Genomic DNA, 20234 nt, shown 5'->3' with positions numbered 1-20234 from the left:
GGAAGGGACCTCTGGAGATCATCTCGTCCAACCCACCTGCTAAAGCAGGTTCACCCAGAGCAGATCACACAGGAAGGTGTCCAGGCGGGTCTGGAATGTCTCCAGAGAAGGAGACTCCACAGCCTCTCTGGGCAGCCTGTTCCAGTGCTCTGGCACCCTCAAAGTAAAAAAGCTTTTCCTCATATTCAGCTGAAACTTCCTGTGCTTTAGTCTGTGCCCTTTGCCCCTCATCCTGTTGTTGGACACCACTGAGTGTGGTCCCATCTTCTTGACATCTACCCTTGAGATATTTATAAACATTGATGAGATCCCCTCTCAGCCTTCTCTTCTCCAGGCTGAACAAACCCAGCTCTCTCAGTCTCTCCTTGTAAGAAAGGTGCTGCAGACCCCAGTCATCTTCATAGCCCACTGCTGGACTCCCTCCAGTAATTCCTTTTCTTTCTTAAACTGCGGAGCCCAGAACTGGATGCAGTATTCCAGATGCGGCCTCAGCAGGGCAGAGTAGAGGGGGAGGATAATGTCCGTTGACCTGCTGGTCACTCTCTTCTAGGGTGCATTAAGAATGAGTTTCCATTTAAAATTTCCAGCATAAAATTTTCTCTTTTCACAGTTTTGCCTTTTGTTGCTTAACATGTTATTTTTTTGAATAATTGAAACATCCAGACAATTTCTAAAGAATTTCTTATTCACTAATTTGGTTATCACAACTGAAGTTCAAAAGAGCTATTCTTTGCATCACTGAAACTGCATATTACTTGTTTCAGTGCATTAAAATAATTTTGAATTTTGCCCCCATCTGGTATCATGTGACTATACCTTCCAGTCTGTTTTCGTTCATTCATTTAAGAGGTGTGCAACATATTCCATTATCCAAACCATTAATGATAATATTGAATAGCATCAGATTAGTAGATTGTTATCAGTTTTTGTCCAGCCCTTTGCACTTGCTAGCCAGCTGTGCCATGGAGCAAACAGCAGCACGAGTACAGCCACGTGGAGGCATTGGAGTAGCTTATGGCTCCAGGTGTACCTGACTGGTAACCAGGATTCAGGTGTTTAGGAGGGGAAAAAACAACAGCCTTCCTAAAGAATTGCACCTTGCCACGTGTGGCTGCAAGGCATTAAAAGAGCATAGGTTTGCCTTGGGACAACTCCGTGGCATGCATTCAAGATATGTTGTTTTTCCCAAGTTTATAGTTTGGTTTATACCGATGCATTTCATTGCTGAAAGGAGGAGGTTTTGGCAATAACAATGAATGAACATTTTCTCCATACTTGGGAAATAATTAGCAGACAGACATGAGGAAGGTAAATTGTTCCTCTGGGACAATTCAGAGAAGAGGCTGCTTCACCATCAGAGTACAGCTTGTAGGCAACCCATGTAAGCATGATCAGCATGAGTGCTGTATATGTACAAAATGCAAGTGTAGGAGGAACTGGTGGTAATCTAAGAGTTCCCTTTCAAGCACAGTTTTGAGACAGGAGATTTGGTACCAGCATTAACAGAGTCAGATACTGTCTGATGTGAAAGAAATTCTGCTGCGTTCCTCTGAGCCACAAATGATAGACAGCAGTGGCGAAATTGTGCTGGGATATGTGAAACATAAATGGAGGTTAAAGGTATGCTGGGAAGTGACGACACAGTTCTTTGTGTTTAAGAAGTAGAACAAATACAATATTAAAAAAAAAAAAATAAAAATTCCTCGCAGCACTATCTCTTCTCTTTGTTTGTAGTTTACAAGACCTTGAACTCTGTTCCTCCCCCACATACAAATGTCTGATTGGATTATTAATATTGCATCAACTTTAAGCTTGTTTGGTTTAGCTTTGAGTCACTACATTTTATTTTTCTTAAAACCAACTGTTAATTTCAAATGCTACTCAAATAGCAAGTCCAGTTTTGAAAAATCACGAAACAGTCATTTGAAAATAGGGCATGTTTTGGTACCAAATTTATCTTGTCCTCTTCGCCTTTCTTTCATGTGTCTTTATTCCCCTCTCTGTCTCTTGTTATATTATTAAGTTGGCTGGGGAAGTGATTTTTGTTCAGTGCTTGTATAGCAGCCAGCGCAGTGAGGTTCTGGCTTATGTCCCAGGGTGCTTCACCTGTGCAATTTGAGTTGCACCTTGTCAACCTAAACTTACCACTAGCTGCTGTGCTGCATTTCACTATTATGGTTGTGTTTGTTATCCAGGAGACAAATTATTTCATCACTAATAATTTTGTGGGACTAACAATGCTCACATCTATACATTAAAAATATATTTGCCTTTTGAATGCTTCATCTCAAAAAGGTCACAACACAATCTACACAAGTGCAAGGAAGGATGACTGGTACTATAAAGGTATAGTACAGTTATTTCTCATAAGCCTATAAGCCATGACTTAGTACCAAACGGAAATTAAAATCACTTGATTACTTGTCAGGAAGTTTGAAACTAGCACAGGGAAATATTCTTTCGTGTGATATACACTTCAGTTATGGATATCATTGCTGCAGGCTGTGGATTCACATAAGGAGGGTTATGAAGTGCAAGGACACAGGCATCTTAGGAAGTCCTGGACTATCAACATTGGAAAGTTAGATGGATATACTGGGGAAATTATCTCACTATAAGCTTGCTTCTTAGTTTTGTTTTGGTTGTGTTTTAATATTTGATTGTTCTGCTCTAATAGCTCTTCCCAAGGCACTTACTGGCATGACCTACTTGGATCTTTTGTCCAACTCACTGCAGCCACCATTACATAGGTAGAAGCCATCTCTGCTGGATAACTCCTGGTCTGTAATTCTGGGACAACAGCGTTGGGAAGCTTCAAGTGCCACTTGTTTGTAGCCAGAAGGTCTTCAAGCTCTTTGTTCAATTTAGTGAACACTGGAAAAACAAATTGTTCTGTGATGATTTTGTAATCAAAATGAGAGTTTGAGCAGAAAAATAGGTAACACTGTCCAAACTATTTGTGTGTGCATTTTTTCTTCTCCATAAGTGGTTTCATGTAAGATAACTTGAGATTTGGCTTGGGTGAACAGGTTACTTCTAATTTAGTAGGAGAGAAGACCCTTGTTGGATTCATGACAATGCATCGGAGGTCATTCTTAACTGTCCTCATCAGATGGATGTTTTAGACATGGGGCCCCACACAATAAGAACATGCAGATTCTTGGCTCCAGCTGTATCTACAAAATATACTGCAGGACATCTCTGCCTTACATCAAACCTCTCCTTGGCCAGGCTGGAGGGATGCTCCCTTTTTGCCTTTACAGCAAGTAAGTTCAGTTTGCCTGTGCTCTGCAACCTTGTTTCAGCCGAGATGAGTAAAGCTATCCCAGCTTCCCCATGTCAACAACTGGGGAAGGGAAGGGGGGCGGGAAACAAAATAAGGGGAAGAGGGTGGACTAAAACTTTCCCATGCTCGCTCATGAAGGCCATGATGGTTCACCTGAAGGCCACAAAGTGCAGTTCTTGGAAGCTGTGGATTTTTTTTTTTTTTCTGCTGTGTTTAACTGTTTGTCTTCTATTCAGCCCAGTCACGAAACCATTCTCACTCTCTACTAAAGGTTAGAGTCCTCTGATGTGTTTCTGGGATGAACAGGGGTCTCTCTGTCTTGACTTTCATGTGTTAAAAGTAAATAAATAAATAACTACATAAAAGCTCAAGGGCACACACACACTCTTGGTTTTCATAGCCTTGCTCGGTCATCCACAGCATGAACAGAGAGTTGTGTGTGTGGTTACATCTTCTTTGTGGTTATGAGTGTTCAGCACAAAAAAGGGAAATGAGGTGCATTTTGAGAAAAAAGCAGTACCATCAATTAAAATAAAGGTTACATTTTGCTTCCAGATATATTCACATGGATGATCTTTTTCATCAAGACTCATTTATGATTCTGCTAGTATAAAGAGATGGCAAAGTAGCTGTAAAATCTCTGTCAGGGTATGAAGGCCACTCAAACCATTTAAAGAAAATTCAGATCCCTACAGTGAGCCCTAAATTTGAGCAGCATGGCAGAAGCACGTGTATTTCTAAGGGTGTCTGCAACCAAGCTGGAGTTGAAGGCTCTGAGTTGGGCCAAACCTGAGAGCTCTTTTAATCTGTGCTGTTATCTACACTGCCAACCGACAGTTTCATCATCAGGTAGTACAAGTCACTTTTAAAAAAAAAAAAAAATAATTTAGCACCAGGTTCATTACACATTTGTGAAGCCTTACTGAGATCACCTGAACGTAGCCAGTAAGATGAATGAATGACAGCTCTGCATTGTCTGTAGTTTTATTTATTTATTAAGACCTATTTCTCCACTGATCTTGGATAGTTTGAGATCTGTTGTAGTTGGAATGGCTAGAGAGCAGAACTCAGCTAGCATGAGATTAAATTTCCTTAAATGAATGGTTGCAAGGATAATGTTATCCATGATATTATCCAGTTTTTTGGTAAATGGTTGGTCTACAGACCTTGGCCTGGCTAGATATGCAATGCAGGTAGGAGTTACTAACTTTAAGTCCAATACTACTTTTTGTTTCTCTCTATAAAACATGAATACAGTGGTCTCACTTTGCTTGTTTTTGAGGCAGGGCAGGGAAGAGGTCAGGCTTTTGCTCAAGAAGTTGACATGAAGCTACTTCCAACATTTCTAGATTTCGAAGTGAATTGTGGACTGTTAAATTACTGAAGCATCAGATCAGACTCATTGAATTTACTTACATTTTAGACAGAACATTTATTTAATTTGGGATTAGCTATGAGAGATGATAGAAAAGAGAGAGTAAATTATTTCTGGTTTGTGTGCAAAATCAGAGACTTCATGTACTTTGCCTGGTAAACATGGGTTTGCATTTAATGTGAAGAATATAGTCTGTACTATTCTCTCTATAAAGCATATACAAAATATAGAGTATGTATTCTAGATGCTAAAAACATTTGAAAACAAATTTACTAAGTAGTCTTTTCTTAAAAACATATATTTTTTCTCATAAAAATATATAACTTTAGCTTACTATCTTCATTCTGCATTGTATATGAAAGTAACAGCTTACTTACTTTTAATTATCCCCGCTAGGAAAAGGAATTGTTAAATTGTTGAGGCTTTTCTGGGATCTGAGTGAATATTGTGATAGCAGTGTTTCATGTATTGAGAGCACCACAAAAAATATTTCTGTTTCTTATTTTAAATTGAAGTACAACATACAAACATGTTTAGAGGAATATATTTTTCACTCAAGTGTAGGCCTGAAACAAACTGCTTGTGTTTCTTTTTTCCAATGTCTTTGCAGTTTTCTGATGATTTGGAGAATCATATTTTTGAATCCTCTCATGGATATCATAGAGTTCTTTGTTGATAGTGAAATACAAGAGGAACTGATGCAAAGGCAGATATTGATGATAAAGGACGCAGGGGTGCTTGGGAAAGTCCTCTCAGCAGGAGGGTCCTGGGGATAGCTAAGCTTTCTGAATACACTAGTACAAGAGGGTTTAAGTGGAGAAAGTGAACATGGTCATCAAGCAAGAGCAAGGAGAAGAGGCCATGTTTAATTCAGATTGCCATGTTTCATAAGTGTTACTAGGCTGGTGTTTTTTAGGACAAAGGTGCTTAGGGACCAGTCAGCTCTGAGGCCCTTAGAGAGTTTTAACATGTTGGAAATACTGGAAATAATTTTCTAAATCATGGTAGTCTCGCTGATTTATTTGGTTGACTGAACCTTGTCAGTCGCTGAATCAGGTGAGAAGTTTGTATAGTGCTTGGTTCAGATAGCATCCTCAGCTAGGTTTTGAGACAGTTCGGTAACCCTGAATTGATTAAGGGTAGTATTACTTCCCAAATAGGGAGCTGATGTTCTGTTAAGCACAGAGTTTAAAAGGACTCTGAGACTTCAAAGTCCTTCACCTACTGAGTAGATAATACAAAGCCTGCAAGCCAGAGACCATTGCTCTGGAGTTTTATTACACTCTGTGTCCCACAGAAGAAATTGAAACCGCACAAGGAAACAGACCGTTAACTTATTTGGTGGGGTTAAGAGTTCGATGTTTTTCAACTGTCCTTCTTTTTGTTAGTTTTTCACTCTTTCTTCACTTGTACTGTGAGAAAAGGTAACAGAAAGTTTGTTTTCACTGTGGAGTCTCAGTCCAGATGCTTCAATTGAAGGTATAGAAATGACAAGATAAGCCTTCCTTATGCATGCCTTTGAGATCTGTGGATGCAAGAGGAGATTACTATGTTTGTAACCAGGCTGTTTGAGTGCAAACTGGATGGTGAAAAGCCATTTTCAACGTTCAATTTCTGATGTATATGCCAGTGCACTCTTCGTTTTCATCTCTATTGCCAACATCCTGAGCAGATATGTACCTGTGTGTGGTGAGTGGATTATTTTACTCTGTCAGGCTTTACATCATAAAGGAGGAACACCTTGACCTTGCTGATAGGTTTCCCTAGTGAAGTCCTACTTTTCTTGTGGCTCAGTTTAGTTTTAAGCTAATATTTGTACAGCTTGACATACAGCATGAGGCTTAGCAGAGTGTGTGTCCCATCCCCCATGAAGTACAAATGACATTTTTATGAGGCAACTATTCTTAAGTGGCTGGAACAGCCAAAACCACTACACAGACACCATCAAACAGTGGAAGCCTTGCAGACAGCAAATGGTTTGGGGTCACAGGGGCCCTGGAGCTTTGTTTGCAGTAAAACTGAGCTTTAACTTTTTTTTTTTTTTTTTTTCAGAAAATGCTGGCAGGCAGGAAAGAAGCACACACTGGTTACATGTTACTTCATTGTGTGTTAAGCTGATGATCAAACAGAATTGGGTAACATTTGTCAACAAACGAGAGTAAAACTTCTGTGTGAGGAAATAAAATTAAGGAATTTTCATGAATTAAACCTCTGGAAAAATAGCATGAGATGTACCTGATTATTTTTATTTTTTTTACTTAACCTTTGTGCATTTTTTTGAAAGTATGTCTATTACTTGAGATCCATTACAAGCATTATTCAATCTTCCATATAAATATGTTTTCCCTCCCTTTCCTCTTCCATATGTTTCAGCTCTTAAACTTAAAAGTATCTTTTGATACAGAGGGCTGCAAGTTACAAACCTGCTTTAACAATTCCTGAATTTATTAAATATTGCCTTTTTCTCACAAACAGACCTCTCATTCACTTACCCCTTACACCAGTGTTGATCCTCAAAGAAGCAACTGATGGAAATCTTGCAGTAAAAACTACAAAAAGTGTTTTTCATAGGACAAAGCACGTATGCCAGCCATTCCTGTTTTGACTGACCAAAAAAAAAAAAAAAATCCTGGAGAGCAAACACAACATGAAATTACTGACCTTTGTGCTGCGATAGTTTCTGTAATTACTGAATAGCGGGGATGGGCTGAGGGCTAAGGAGGAGAATTTGGGGGCTGGCCTAGGCGGTGAGCTAAGGTTACATATAGAGTGGCTGCAGTGGATTTGGGAACAGTAACAGAGTATATTCCCTGGTGCACAGCTTGGCGAGTTTGGATCCTGGAATCATGAGCGGGTGCCCCTTCGCGGGGAACAACTACCCGTGAGTCCCTCATCCCTGTGTTTTGCTTCATAACATCAGTTCAAATGATATTTTGTTAATGTAAAATATGTAAGCTCAGAAAGGAATTAATGATTATCGACAGACAGCTGTAGTGATTGCTGAAGGAAAAGGGATTGTACAGGGACTTGTCAAGCACTTGTTATTTGATGAATTAGATGTAATGCTACCAGCTGTTACAGTGACAAGAGATATTTCAGGTGTACTGTTTTTGTCAAAAGCCTGTTTCAGTGATTCATCTTCTCAAAACAAAGCATTGTTTCAATTTTAGATGCATCTGTTAGTGAAAAGGCAGGTATATTCATAGTTATTTAATTGAATAGTTTCCATATTTACCTAATTATTTTCTTAGATTTAATTTTAACAAGCTATCTTTGGAAGATGAAAAAGAAGACAAATCACAAGAAGGGATAAATAAAGCCAGCAAAGGTGGACTTGTCTATGGAGATTACCTACAGGTAAGTTCAAGGATTTCATGTGTACTGCTCTGGTTACTTTTAAGACTTGAGCCAGGACCTGTGACTGACTCTTCTGGCAGTCATTAAGACAGGTGCTAGTCTCCGCTGGGAGGGTCGGAGGTGGACTGTGGGATGGCTTCTCAAACTGCAGGCAAGCTGGCTATTTTGGGAGTTTCACAGGGAATTAATTTGTGTTGGTATATCTAAATTGTGAAGCGGTGCACCAGGAAAGTCTTTCTTTGGCCTGACAGTCACCACTTGGCAATTATTCCATGTCAGTAAGGCTGTGTGCAATTTCCCTGAATTATTGCATGGAAGCCCGCGCTGGAAAAATACATTGCAGAAATTGGGAGTACAAAAATAATGAATAAAAAAGCCCACAACTAAAAAGAATTTTAAAATAAGTAAAATTTAACTGGCAGAAGTAAGAAAAGAATCAGACATTTCCTTCTTTTTTTTTGGACAGCAGGAACTGAAATGAGCAGAATTACTCTGTACTTGTGAACAGAAGTCTAATTTGTTGACATATTAGATGGAATCTTGCACAGATTTCTTTTAAAGCAAGAATGATGAGATTGTGAATTTGACTCAGTAAAAAAATCAGTAATGCCAGAACTGAAATAACTAGTACAGTCTCAAATCAGAGCTCTTGTGCAGATATGTTATTGCATGATTACAGAGAGTTTAACTATCGGATCTCTGTTTTCCCTAAACAATGACAGCATTAATATAAGATATGGAAAAATGTGCTTGATATTTTGCTTCCTCTCTCTGTCTCTCTCTCTCTTTTTTTTTTTTTTTTGGTAAATGATTAAAAATACTTTAAAAATTATTTTCTGAGCTTTACTAGTTGAAATACTTATACCAACTTAGGCAAGATTTTTTAAAAATTAAAAATAAGTTTGACACCTGAGACCATTTAGCCTAACTTCTCATACAACCTGGAATGTGAGGCCTATATATAGATATATTTAATATTATCCTTAAATATTAGTTCTACACTGTAGGAATACCATTACTAATAGCAGAATTAAGAACTTTACAGAACAGTCTTATCTTTATTTTTAAGCTGAACAAAATATTGAATGCTCAAGAACTTCAGAGTGAGAAGAAAGGAAAAAAAATCCATGATGAGCATCTTTTCATTGTGACACATCAAGGCAAGTGGTTGGGAGGAGTTCAGTGGTGGCTGACCAGTGCTTTTGCCACAGTGTGTTATTTAATGCTGAAATGTGCAGTACACAATTTGTTTTCATTTTAGACACAATCACTACAATTGCTCTGTCTTTATTTATGTTAATATTCACATATATATCCCTATATAATTTGTAAGATTGTAATCAGCTCTGTGCCTAAGAAGCCATAAATATAACTTTTGGATTTGGCAAACCGAAATTTGGTTGGTTCCATTTCTAGAGAAATTAAGGTAGTGAAATTCATCCCTGTCTGACTAATAAAGGCCGCTATAAAGTTTATTGTAGGCAAATTTTGTGTGCTGGCTTCTGCGTTCTCTGGAACTTCAGTCCAGTTTTAACCACCTAGAGGGTCTCCAGAAGCCTGCATACTTGTTAGGTGCTCCCTAACTGCTAATATCCACGTGTTTTGCAGGCACTGACATGGTGAATTTTTCCTGTTATTGATAGGAAACATGTAGATGACATTAAAAATGTAAGCAGTTCTGGAGTTAGCTTTTACTGGAGTATCAGATCTAGATTTTCTATTTTTCCCCTCTTGTAATGAACATTCTGTATGTTAAATACCTGATGTGTTATAACATGCCTAAAAAAAAAATCTTTTAACATTCTTGATGCTAGATTATTTCATATAACAGTTTACATAACGTACACCACATTGCAACAGGCAATACGTTTGTGTATCAGCCTCTTTGTGTACACAGCAGTGTAAATGTAGACTATTCATTTCAAATCAAAATGAAAGAATTTTACTTCTTCAGTGTTATGAAAAAAAAAAGTAATGTTGAAGTTAACGTTAACAATGCCTTTCTTGTTGTAGCTTATGAACTTTGGTTTAAGCAGATTCTGTGGGAAATGGACTCTGTGCGAGTGATCTTTCAAAATGGCCACGTAAGTTAAGAACAAACATTAATTTTGGGAAAATTCAGCCCTCTCTTTCTCTTGGCTCCTGCCTTCCAGCCTGATATATTTGCGATTACTAAAGCAACACATGCTCTTTTATAAAAACAGCATGAAAAAACCCCAATGAAATTTGGCTGAGTGGCTCTTATATCCTGATAGTGCAGATAGTTGATCTGCAAAATCTCTTTCCCTCCTGAAGTCTGCCTTTTGCATAGATCACTCTCCAAGACCAATTCGATTGGCCAAAATGCTCTCACGTTCTCCTACTAGTACTGGATGACTGCTGAAACTTAACTTGGGAATATTCTACCTCAGAATAAGCATGCTCAGAGGCAAAACTGAAAACCAAAGGGCTAGCAGGTATTTTTATGTTGAAATGTCACTTCTCCCTTTGTTCAAATTTTTGAAGTCTGCAGACTATATTCTTCCATCCAATATCTGCTATATGAAAGGAAGACTCTCATCAGTAATTAAGTATTAAGAAATCAAACAGAAGAGCAATAATAAATGACAGTGTACAATAGTATGAGATTTTCTGAAGTTTGAACATCTCTGAACACTTAAAGCTAAATATGTCTCATAACAACAGATAACAAAGGAAAACTCCTGACCTGATATGACGTGGAGGGTGTTGGCCTCTTCTCCCAAATAACAAGTGATGGGACGAGAGGAAATGGCCTCAAGTTGCACCAGGGGAGGTTTAGATTGGATATTAGGAGAAAATTCCTCACTGCAAGGGTTATCAGTCACTGGAAAAGGCTGCCCAGGGAAGTGGTGGAGTCACCATCACTGGAGGTATTTAAAAGACATATAGATGAGGTTCTTAGGAACATGGCTTAGTGCCAGAGTTAGGTTATGGTTGGACTCAGTGATCATGAGGGTCTCTTCCAACCAAAATGATTCTATGACATCCACAGAATAAGGCTGACTGCATGTTATTTGAGAAATACCTTGAATAACATCATCAGTATGTGTATATGAAGAAAATTTGAAACTAGACCAGACTGAAAGAAGGAACCTTTTTATCATAATGCCCAATTAAGATGTTATTTGTCCTCCACATTAATGATTTTGTTGACTTTTTAGTTGAACATTATATCAAATTATAACCGATCAAAATAATTTCTTTAGCAGAATAATTTTTCATTATTTATTTTTGTGAAAAATGAAACTTTGCTTATAATCAGAATATGAAATGTCAGTGTTAAGGTTAAGTGGACAGCAAGATAATTAAGGAAATGGTTATAATCTGTCATTTTTGTAGTTTGGCACTTCCCGGTTGTGTGCCCTGGTCTTAGAGGGAAACTTGATCCCATTAAAGCTGTAGGCAAAGTGTTCATCTTATCCAGAAGAGAACTTCTGTTTTGTATTTAATATTTTCTGCTTCCTGCCAGATGTAGTCATCTCTGTTTGCTGATGCACGTCTTATTAACATTTTTAGACATGCTTTGCTGATGTATCTCTCAGATTATTCTGTTTCTGAACTTTTAAGTGCTTTCCACACCTGCCTTATTACTTGTTCCTTCACAATAACATAAATTATCAAATAAGTGATTATAATAGAAAGCATAATATATTACATTATCTATCTTTGAAAATCATATTGTAATCATTGGACATGATAATGATATAAAGTATTTTGATCTAGAATTTGATTTCTTGTGGTGACTTCTATTTCAGTCAGAAATGTAGAGAAGAAAAAAAATCCTATATATTTAGCCTAGTTGTAATGTATCATCAGTCAGATAAAAACAGATTTCAGTCTTTGAAAATTATAGGTTTGTTTTCCAGTTAAAAACAGGACTCTCTGTTCAATATGAGATTCTGCTGCTGCTGTGGATGTCATGTTGTGAAAGGACTTGGGAGCTATAGTGATGTACAACAGTTAAGAGACCTGAGATAAAGAGGCAGAATATACAGAGAACAGCGTTCTGTCTGGTTACAATCTTTATTTTTTTCTACAGGTAAGAGATGAGAGGAACATGCTGAAGGTTATTACTCGAATGAACAGAATTTCAATGATTCTGAAATTACTTGTGGAACAGTTCTCAGTTTTGGAAACTATGACTGCATTGGACTTCTTTGATTTCAGGTAAATACTTACTACTCCTCCACAGTAAGCCGTGAGCTGATCATTCCCATCCTTAGAACTGATTGCCAATTTCGCATGTGCCCAGGCAGCCTGTAGTTACCTGCACCATCCAGCAAAGTGAGAGCACACCCTTGAGAGGCAACCATGACTTTAGAGTGCAAGGGTCAATTCAGAAGTTGAGCCTGAGTGTGAGTCCAGCATCCTCTGCAAAGAAATACAAGTTAATTGTTGATGTTTGTGTGGTGCTGCTGATTGGCTTTAAACTAAGAAGCTGAAACAATAGAAACAGCTCACAGTTCTGTTACCAATTTATTTGAAACAGCACTGCGAGTTCCATGGGAAATCATAGAAGTGCTTGAGTGAGACAAATGCACTCTCTGTAGATTGTCAAACAGGTATTTCAGCTGTCTTGGATTGCAGTGTTTCCTTGCTTTATGTTTTCAGTGGGTCTGCAGTGCTGGAGGCTTCAAGTGGCTAAAGGAACCATTGCTGTCTCTTTCTCCCTGATAACTTCTGCTCTCCAGTACCTGCCCAATGTGTCGCTGAGCCAGTGGGTGGCAACTCTTCTGCCTTCTGCCCAGACTTTTTTTGGTATCCCCTGGCTTGCCTCACTCCTCCATGGTCCTTCCACTCCACTACCTTGTCTGACAGCTTCATCTCATCTACCTTCCTGTTCTTGTTCTGCTTGTGTCCCTGACCCATCTGGCTCATTAGCTCAGTGTGGTCCAGCCTCCCATCCACTCCTGCATTTTTTAGTATCCTTTCCTTTCTATCTTTTAATGATACGTAACTAAAGAACACATGAAACTACAATTTTGCTTCTCTTGGGAGTTTGAAACATCTGTATCATCTAGCATTATGCTACAGCAGATGAAATCCATGGGCTAATCATCTGTTTTGATGCATCCCTGCTTCTGCTTTTCAACAACATACTGTCATTTGATAAACAAACATAAGATCAGATCAGTGATCTGTTTCTGCCATAGAATGTCCTGAGTTGGAAGGGACCCACAAGGATCATTGAGTCCAACTCCTGTCGCTGCATGTGACAACCCCACAGTTCATACCATGTGTCTGAGGGTGTTGTCCAGTCTCTTCTTGAACACTGTCAGGCTTGGGGTCTGCCAGTACCATTATCTAGCGATGTGGGATTTCAGATTACTTTTACTAATAGTGTTTTTTTCAGCATGGTCACGCGATTTAACTCTGAAAGGATCCCATTAATGAATTCCTTAAACAAAACCCACTAAATGTTTTTCTGAACGTTATTGTATACATAGAAATTATTCTGTATAACAAGCCTATTTAAAATGCACTCATTTGCACTTTTATGATGTGGAAATTTTTGTAATAGCTATTTGGAGTGAAGCTGCTTATTCTGTCTGGGAAGGAAAGGATATGCACTAACGTTTTTTCCTGTTTGTCACACACATAATGCTGCTATTTTAAAATACAGTACAAACACAAGCGTGTGTGTGCATATCTGTGCAGGCATAAACAATATGTAGCTAGAAAATGAGAATATTTTATACATACGTTGTAGCTGCATTAAAATAGCTTCTTTTTTCTTAATTGCAAACATGTAAAAAATGCTCAGATATCTAGCTGATATCTTCAAATGTGAAATATCTGTATTTTTTGAGAGCCAGAGAACCCCATAATTGTGAAATAATATCCTACTTTTTTGTATCTTATTTTCTTCTGTTCCCAAAGATACTACCTAAGCCCAGCCTCAGGTTTCCAGAGCCTGCAGTTTCGCTTGCTAGAGAACAAAATTGGTGTTCCCCAAAGTCTGAGAGTCCCCTATAACAGAAGGCATTATCGTGATAACTTCAAGGGACAGGATTATGAACTACTGCTTAAATCAGAGCAAGAACCTACGCTACTGCAACTTGTGGAGGTAACAATGTCGGTCTTAGACCTTGCTTTGTTTTCCCATTTCCCAAGAATGTCCTTCATCGGTGTCAGTGACCAATTCTTCTTCCTTGAGAGAATCAAGAGTGCTGGCAATTTCCTAGTCAGTTGTGTTTTGGATTTTTACCGAATTTTCAATGAAAGAGAGTTAGTCATTAGTAAACCACCTGATTTTTCACAGCATTTCCTCTTGTCTGAAAAGTCCATTAAACTAGTAAATTGCACTGCGGAAATATGAGCTAAGAATACAAATGTACTGTTTCATTTGCATTGTTTTTCATGACGCTGAACCCTTTTTAGAAGAAAACTAAAAGTATTTTCACTGTTAGTGATGGTTACTAGGGAATTCAAAAATTAAAGGAAAAATGACAGTGCAAAATGGAAAGGAGAAAAGATGTTTAACCAATGTTTCATTATCGCTTACCTTGATTGAATTACTTCATTTTAGAGTTATGAATGACTCAGTAATATGTCTAACTCCCTTGTCATTTTCATACACAAAATTAACATAACTTTCTGGAGAATAATGCAGTATAAACCTCAATAAAAGCATCCACTCTTATTAGTCCTATCCATTTGCCTGATGACACCTGATGTAGAATATATAAGAAATTTCTCTAGCTTTTCTTCATTGATTAATACTTCATGCTCTTGTATCTTTCAGATGAGGAGCTGAATTAAGTGATCTCTAAAGGGAGTTGGACTATAAAGATTCCTAATTTTTTCCCTTTCTAATTTCAGTCTCATTATTAAAAGGAAATCATAGAGAACGCTTTGCTATCTGCCAAATAAATTTGTGTCTTGTATCATCACATACTGTGGTGTAAATTAATGACAGACTGCTTGATCAGTATTCAGCCTGCCTGACATGACAAAAACTGGTTGCATAGATGCTACTGTATCTTCCTCCTGAGATGTATCTTTACAATGATCCTGTATATCTGGGATAAGACTGTTTTTCTGTATCTATGAGGGAGTTGGTTTTAAAGATACTGCTAGAATGGAACAGCTTTTGTCTTCCGACACTGATTATTTAATCTGCAACCTGTGAGTGTGTTTGCACAGCACCGTTATGCAGGTAGAAATCTTCTATGTGGATGTGCTTCCTCCAGCAATAAAAAGCTCTATGGGATATTAAACCAGAAAAATTGTACCAGTGCAATTTATGTTGCTATACCATGAAATTCTAGGGTAACGTGCTTGCATTGTTAATGTTTGAACACATTGTTATTATTATTAAAGGCATGGCTGGAAAGAACTCCAGGACTCGAGGCAGAAGGATTTGATTTCTGGGGACAATTTGAAGTGAATGTTTTAAAAGGTCTAGAAGAGGAATTTTCCTTGGTGCAGGTATATAGTGTACTCTTTATCTAGCCATAAGCAAAGACAGATGGCAAAATGACATCCTGACATAAATTTGACTTTTGGCGCACTCACAGTTTCCCACTCAATCTTCAGCAGCCTCTGTCTGCAAGAAGGAAATACAAGCTTGTAATTTGACACCTTAGACAGTTTAAAATGTGATATATGGGTGATTTTGATTGCAAAACTAAATAGATAGTAGCAATGGAAGGGTTGAAATCAATTTTAACTTCACCTTTAGTTGATACTTGCATCTACAGTTCACAGTAAACACAAAGTTTGGGCCCCTGAACTGTGAGTATGGAGTGTCACTATAAACAGCCCATTTTTTAACAGTATGTGGCATTTTGTTGCTATGTGATCATTTTACAATCAATTACACTGGCAAATCAGTACAAGAAAATCCCTGAATATTGTAAGACCTGTAGCTTTAACTACATTTTAATGGAAAAAAAAACCCCACAGGAATTAAATTGATTTCCTGAGAATATCTGTTCAGAAAGTTGTAAACTCATCTAACTCTTTTATTTACAACTTTCTTACCCATAGCTGTGCAAGGATACCTTTTTTTTGCCTTGAAATAAACAATCAGATTTCAAACAAAGGAAGTTTAAGTGCTTTTAAGGCCTCTAGACCAAAATAAGTGATAAGCTGCCAGTTTGTTTGAACATTCATTCATCTGAATTGTGTTGACAACTATTTAATTGTACATTTTGTGTTAACTGTATTTTTTAAAGGACAGTGAGTCAGTGACTCATCAATCCTTTTTGAAAATACAGTTCTTATGTTTAAGAGGTAAACTTAGAGTATTTAAGATTAAAATAGAAGTTACGTCATGGATCATTCCAGTGCTTTGTTTGCCCTGTTGAATTCTAAAAGAAGTTTTTGTTTTAAATATCAAAGGCCAAACCAGAATCAGAAGAAAAAGATGACTTATTATCTGAATTCCAGAAACAGAAAGATGTATTGCTTTCATTATTTGATGAAAAACGCCATGAACACCTGCTTAGTAAAGGTAGATTTTATTAATCTACGTCAATATGCACTTTTTTTTTTTTTTATATACTTGATACATATAATCGCATAATAGCATTAAATTTGCAGGAGAATCAGTAACAAGTAAGGACACCTGTATTTTGCAGGAGAAAGACGATTGTCTTATAAAGCACTGAAGGGTGCCTTGATGATCTACTTCTACAGGTAATGTTAAAAATTATATCTTTAATGATTACTGGCAGGAGGAGCAGTGAAGGTTAAGGACAGCAGCACAGGTTTATTTAGGTTGGAAGAGGCCTTGGAAAGGAATCTAATCCAATCCTCCATGAAAACCCAGATTAGTTAGATCCAGCTGGAAGGTCAGATCAGGCTGCTCAGGGCTATATCCAGTTGAGTTTTGAATATCTTCAAGGATGGATGTTACGTGGCCTCTCCAGGCAGCTGGTTTGTGTCTGACCAGATGTTGCTCTTCAGACTGAAACCAGCCAGTGCCTGGTTCACACTGTTCTACAAAGTGTCCTAGAAAGATTTAGAGTATTTTTCCAAGTATGAGGGAAAAGGCAGAGATCAAGACTTACACGGCAGAAGCATGTGTTAGGATATCTAATGACATTTCAATACTATTTAAGCGAAAATATATATTAAGTCATTGTTATGCATTGGTGAAGCAATACTTGAAAAATAGTGTTTCATAAGAGATCTCACTGTCTTCTCTTTCATTTTTCAAGGGAGGAGCCTCGCTTTCAGGTTCCCTTTCAGCTTCTTACCTCCCTTATGGATATCGATGCACTCATGACCAAATGGAGATGTAAGTTTCCCTTTTGGACTGTGACATTTTCTCTTTCAGATGCAACTGAACTGTTCTGTTTCACCCTCTTTTAAACAAGTTGTACCCAGAGTTTTAAAACTGAGCTTCTGACATCATCCTTTATGAATGACTTTTTCGTGTTTGTACTTCAACCAGGAGGAAAGATGAACAGCTTCTTCTGTGATCATTACATACATAGCTATAGCTACACTTCTATGACATGCTTTAAGTTAGGTGAACAATGTCATTTCAGGGACAGGTCTACATTTGTTCGATGTTTGCCAAAACATCATCATGACAGCTCTTCATATGCAAACATTCCTTCTGCTTCTTCCATATCTAGAGATCCATAAATGAATGGATTAATTCTGTATTAGCAGAGCATAACTGTGTATAATTAGTGTATTCATTCTGTATTAACAATAATTTTATATTAGTTGACTGAAGAGTGGCATAATTAACTCCTGCATTGCTGAAGACCTACCTGTTCTGTATCTCTGTAAAGATCTCTGTACGATTTATAATATTTCAGTGATACACCTTGATGTTACCCTTTGGTTATAACTTAACACTGAACATATGCCCTGTCCTTTTTTTGCATTGCTAAGATAACCACGTCTGCATGGTGCACAGAATGATTGGCAGCAAGGCTGGCACCGGAGGCTCCTCAGGCTACCAATATTTGCGCTCAACAGTGAGGTAAGATTAATATGTTGCCTTCAATTAATGTAGTTTGTAGATACTCTTAATGCCAGGAGACAGATTTCAGGCAGCTCACTGGAGGCTGAAGGGCTGTTGTTTCTCTTTTGGGATTCCAGAATTTCCTCCTGGCTGTTGTACTTTTACTTACCAGGTTGATATATATAAACACCGAGCCTTTTGGGGCAAAAAAACCTCCTTTTGATCACTGACGCAAAGTGCCAGTTATAGTTCTCAGTCAACGGATCTACGCATGACTGTAACAGCAATAATATTAATCCTGCATTGTATCGTTTGTGTGCAGGCTAGTCCAAGTTAATGAGGTGATACAGGCTGGAAGTGAGTCCCATCTACTATCCAAGTGATGACAGTTTCTTTATTCCTTAGCATGACCTCTAACTGTACAACCTAAGCTACTTCAGCTTAGGATTTATTATATTCTCGAAGCTGGTAGTAATTAACACTCTCAAGCTGTGCAGAGCAAAAATCGGAAACGTTTCCTTCTGTTGGATGAAGCAGAAAAGGAACTTAAAAGGGATGGTTGGGGCCTGAGCACAGAACTCTCTGAATGGGTAGAACTTTTTTATATAAAGTTTGAGGATTCAGCTCATTAGACAATTCAAGCCTTTTAACTGCAGCTATGTCCTGACAGCCCCGAACAACACTTAGGTCAAAAAGCACAAGGCTATTCAAAGAATCTTCTGCTAAGAGCAGCTTCTTTGAGGTTTGTTATCAAAGAGAAACTGTATGTAGCTGGTGACTGCCATGTATGGCTGTGGGCAACAATTCCCATCGCAAACATCATAATAGAGGGTGGAAGAGAAAGCACACAGATTGAATTTGAAGACTAAAGGTTCAATGTTGGGTTTTTTTTGTTTATTTTGGTTTTTTTTTTTCAGCAAGGCTTCTCATTCTTAATTCCAGGTTAACATTCTTCCTAAATTCTGCTTTGTATCTACCACAACAATGGAGGTCAGGAGATTATAGCCTACATACTCTGCATTTTCAGAAGAAAGATGTGACTACGTCAACCATATTTCCTTTTTACATCTGATCTGCTAAAGCCTAGAAACAGTTAGGATTGGATTTTTGCTTTGGAGTATTCAGGAGGAGAGTTAGTGCAGAAACCTTATTAAAGAAATAGAAGATATGGAATGATTCCTAAGGATTTTGAAATTCTGTCCTTCTATGATGTTATCACAGTATTAATTGTTCTGATTGTCTCTTCCAGTGACAGATACAAGGTGTTTGTGGATTTGTTCAATCTTTCAACGTTTCTAGTGCCAAGACACTGGATACCAAAGATGAATCCAACCATTCACAAATTCCTTTACACGGCAGAATACTGCGACAGCTCCTATTTTAGCAGTGACGACTCTGACTAGCCCGCCTTTCTAGACTGGTTGCTGCAAAGAACTTCAGGGCTTTCACCTTGAGTGGTGCTGCCCCTCAAATACAACAGCTGCTCTCATGGAGTATGGGTGTGTAAATATGTATTTATGTATGACAGCTATGTGAATAGAATGATTGGCTTATGGAAGAAACTTAATTGTGGAAAAAAATCATCTGTATTGAGTTAGCCTACATTAAGACTAAAATGATACCCCAATTCAACTCAATGACCAAATTAACTCTTAGTTGGCTTCTTAAAAGCTACACCTAGAGAAGATTGCTCAGAATTATCATTAACAGGTCTTATTTGTACGTATTTTTATATTTGTTTGTGTAATGGCAACTTCTAGTTGAAGATGTAATTAGTCTCATCATCTTCAGAAGAATATTGGTTTCTGAGCTCCAGTGGAATTTCAAAATGAATTTTGGGTTAAGAGTTTCAAAGGTTAGATTTGAAAAAGTCCTGAATCTATAGAAACCAAAGTAGCTTGAACTTTTACATACATCAAGAATCATGTTGCTATATGTTACATGTGAATGTAAATCCCTTCTGTAGAAATACTGTTAAGAACAGCAGATATAAATAAGTACTTACTTTGCACTTCAAATAAAGCAGCATTAAAGCTCATAGTTTGTTAAGTCTTCTTCTAAAGCAAGCATAAAGTCCAAACAACAATACGACAGGTGTTTAAAGTGTTTTTTATTAAAAATTTCATTGAAATAAGGATAAAATGGATATATGATAAAAGCAAGGCAAATTTGGCCATAGAATATTGATAAAGCTGTGTTGTCTTCTTATTGATGGATTCTCATCTTTTTAAATGCTTCCCTTGGAAATACACTGTAGGCCTTAATTT

General features: G+C 37.7%; 1 protein-coding gene across 1 annotated transcript; it reads left to right on the top strand.

The window, feature by feature from the left end:
- The first annotated feature begins 7432 nt into the window (after positions 1 to 7432).
- On the top strand, positions 7433 to 20005 carry TDO2 (tryptophan 2,3-dioxygenase). Its single transcript, XM_065837349.2, has 12 exons — positions 7433 to 7542; positions 7913 to 8018; positions 9088 to 9178; positions 10032 to 10102; positions 12079 to 12206; positions 13920 to 14106; positions 15363 to 15470; positions 16386 to 16497; positions 16625 to 16682; positions 17207 to 17286; positions 17895 to 17985; positions 19217 to 20005. The coding sequence occupies exons 1-12, from the start codon at positions 7508 to 7510 to the stop codon at positions 19368 to 19370; spliced, it is 1221 nt and encodes a 406-aa protein (XP_065693421.1). The 5' UTR covers positions 7433 to 7507; the 3' UTR covers positions 19371 to 20005.
- Positions 20006 to 20234: the final 229 nt, after the last annotated feature.

This window comes from Patagioenas fasciata, chromosome 4 (assembly GCF_037038585.1).
Source record: "Patagioenas fasciata isolate bPatFas1 chromosome 4, bPatFas1.hap1, whole genome shotgun sequence".
Lineage (NCBI taxonomy): Eukaryota > Metazoa > Chordata > Aves > Columbiformes > Columbidae > Patagioenas > Patagioenas fasciata.
This window is presented reverse-complemented; position numbering and strand designations above follow the sequence as displayed.

Bases quoted from the DNA above. Each gene is read 5' to 3' on its own strand.
- TDO2 (XM_065837349.2), top strand. From the start codon at position 7,508: ATGAGCGGGTGCCCCTTCGCGGGGAACAACTACCC. The intron at 9,179-10,031 runs GCAAGTGGTTGG...TTCTTGTTGTAG, and splicing joins TTTCATTGTGACACATCAAG to CTTATGAACTTTGGTTTAAG. The intron at 15,471-16,385 runs GTATATAGTGTA...TAAATATCAAAG, and splicing joins AGGAATTTTCCTTGGTGCAG to GCCAAACCAGAATCAGAAGA.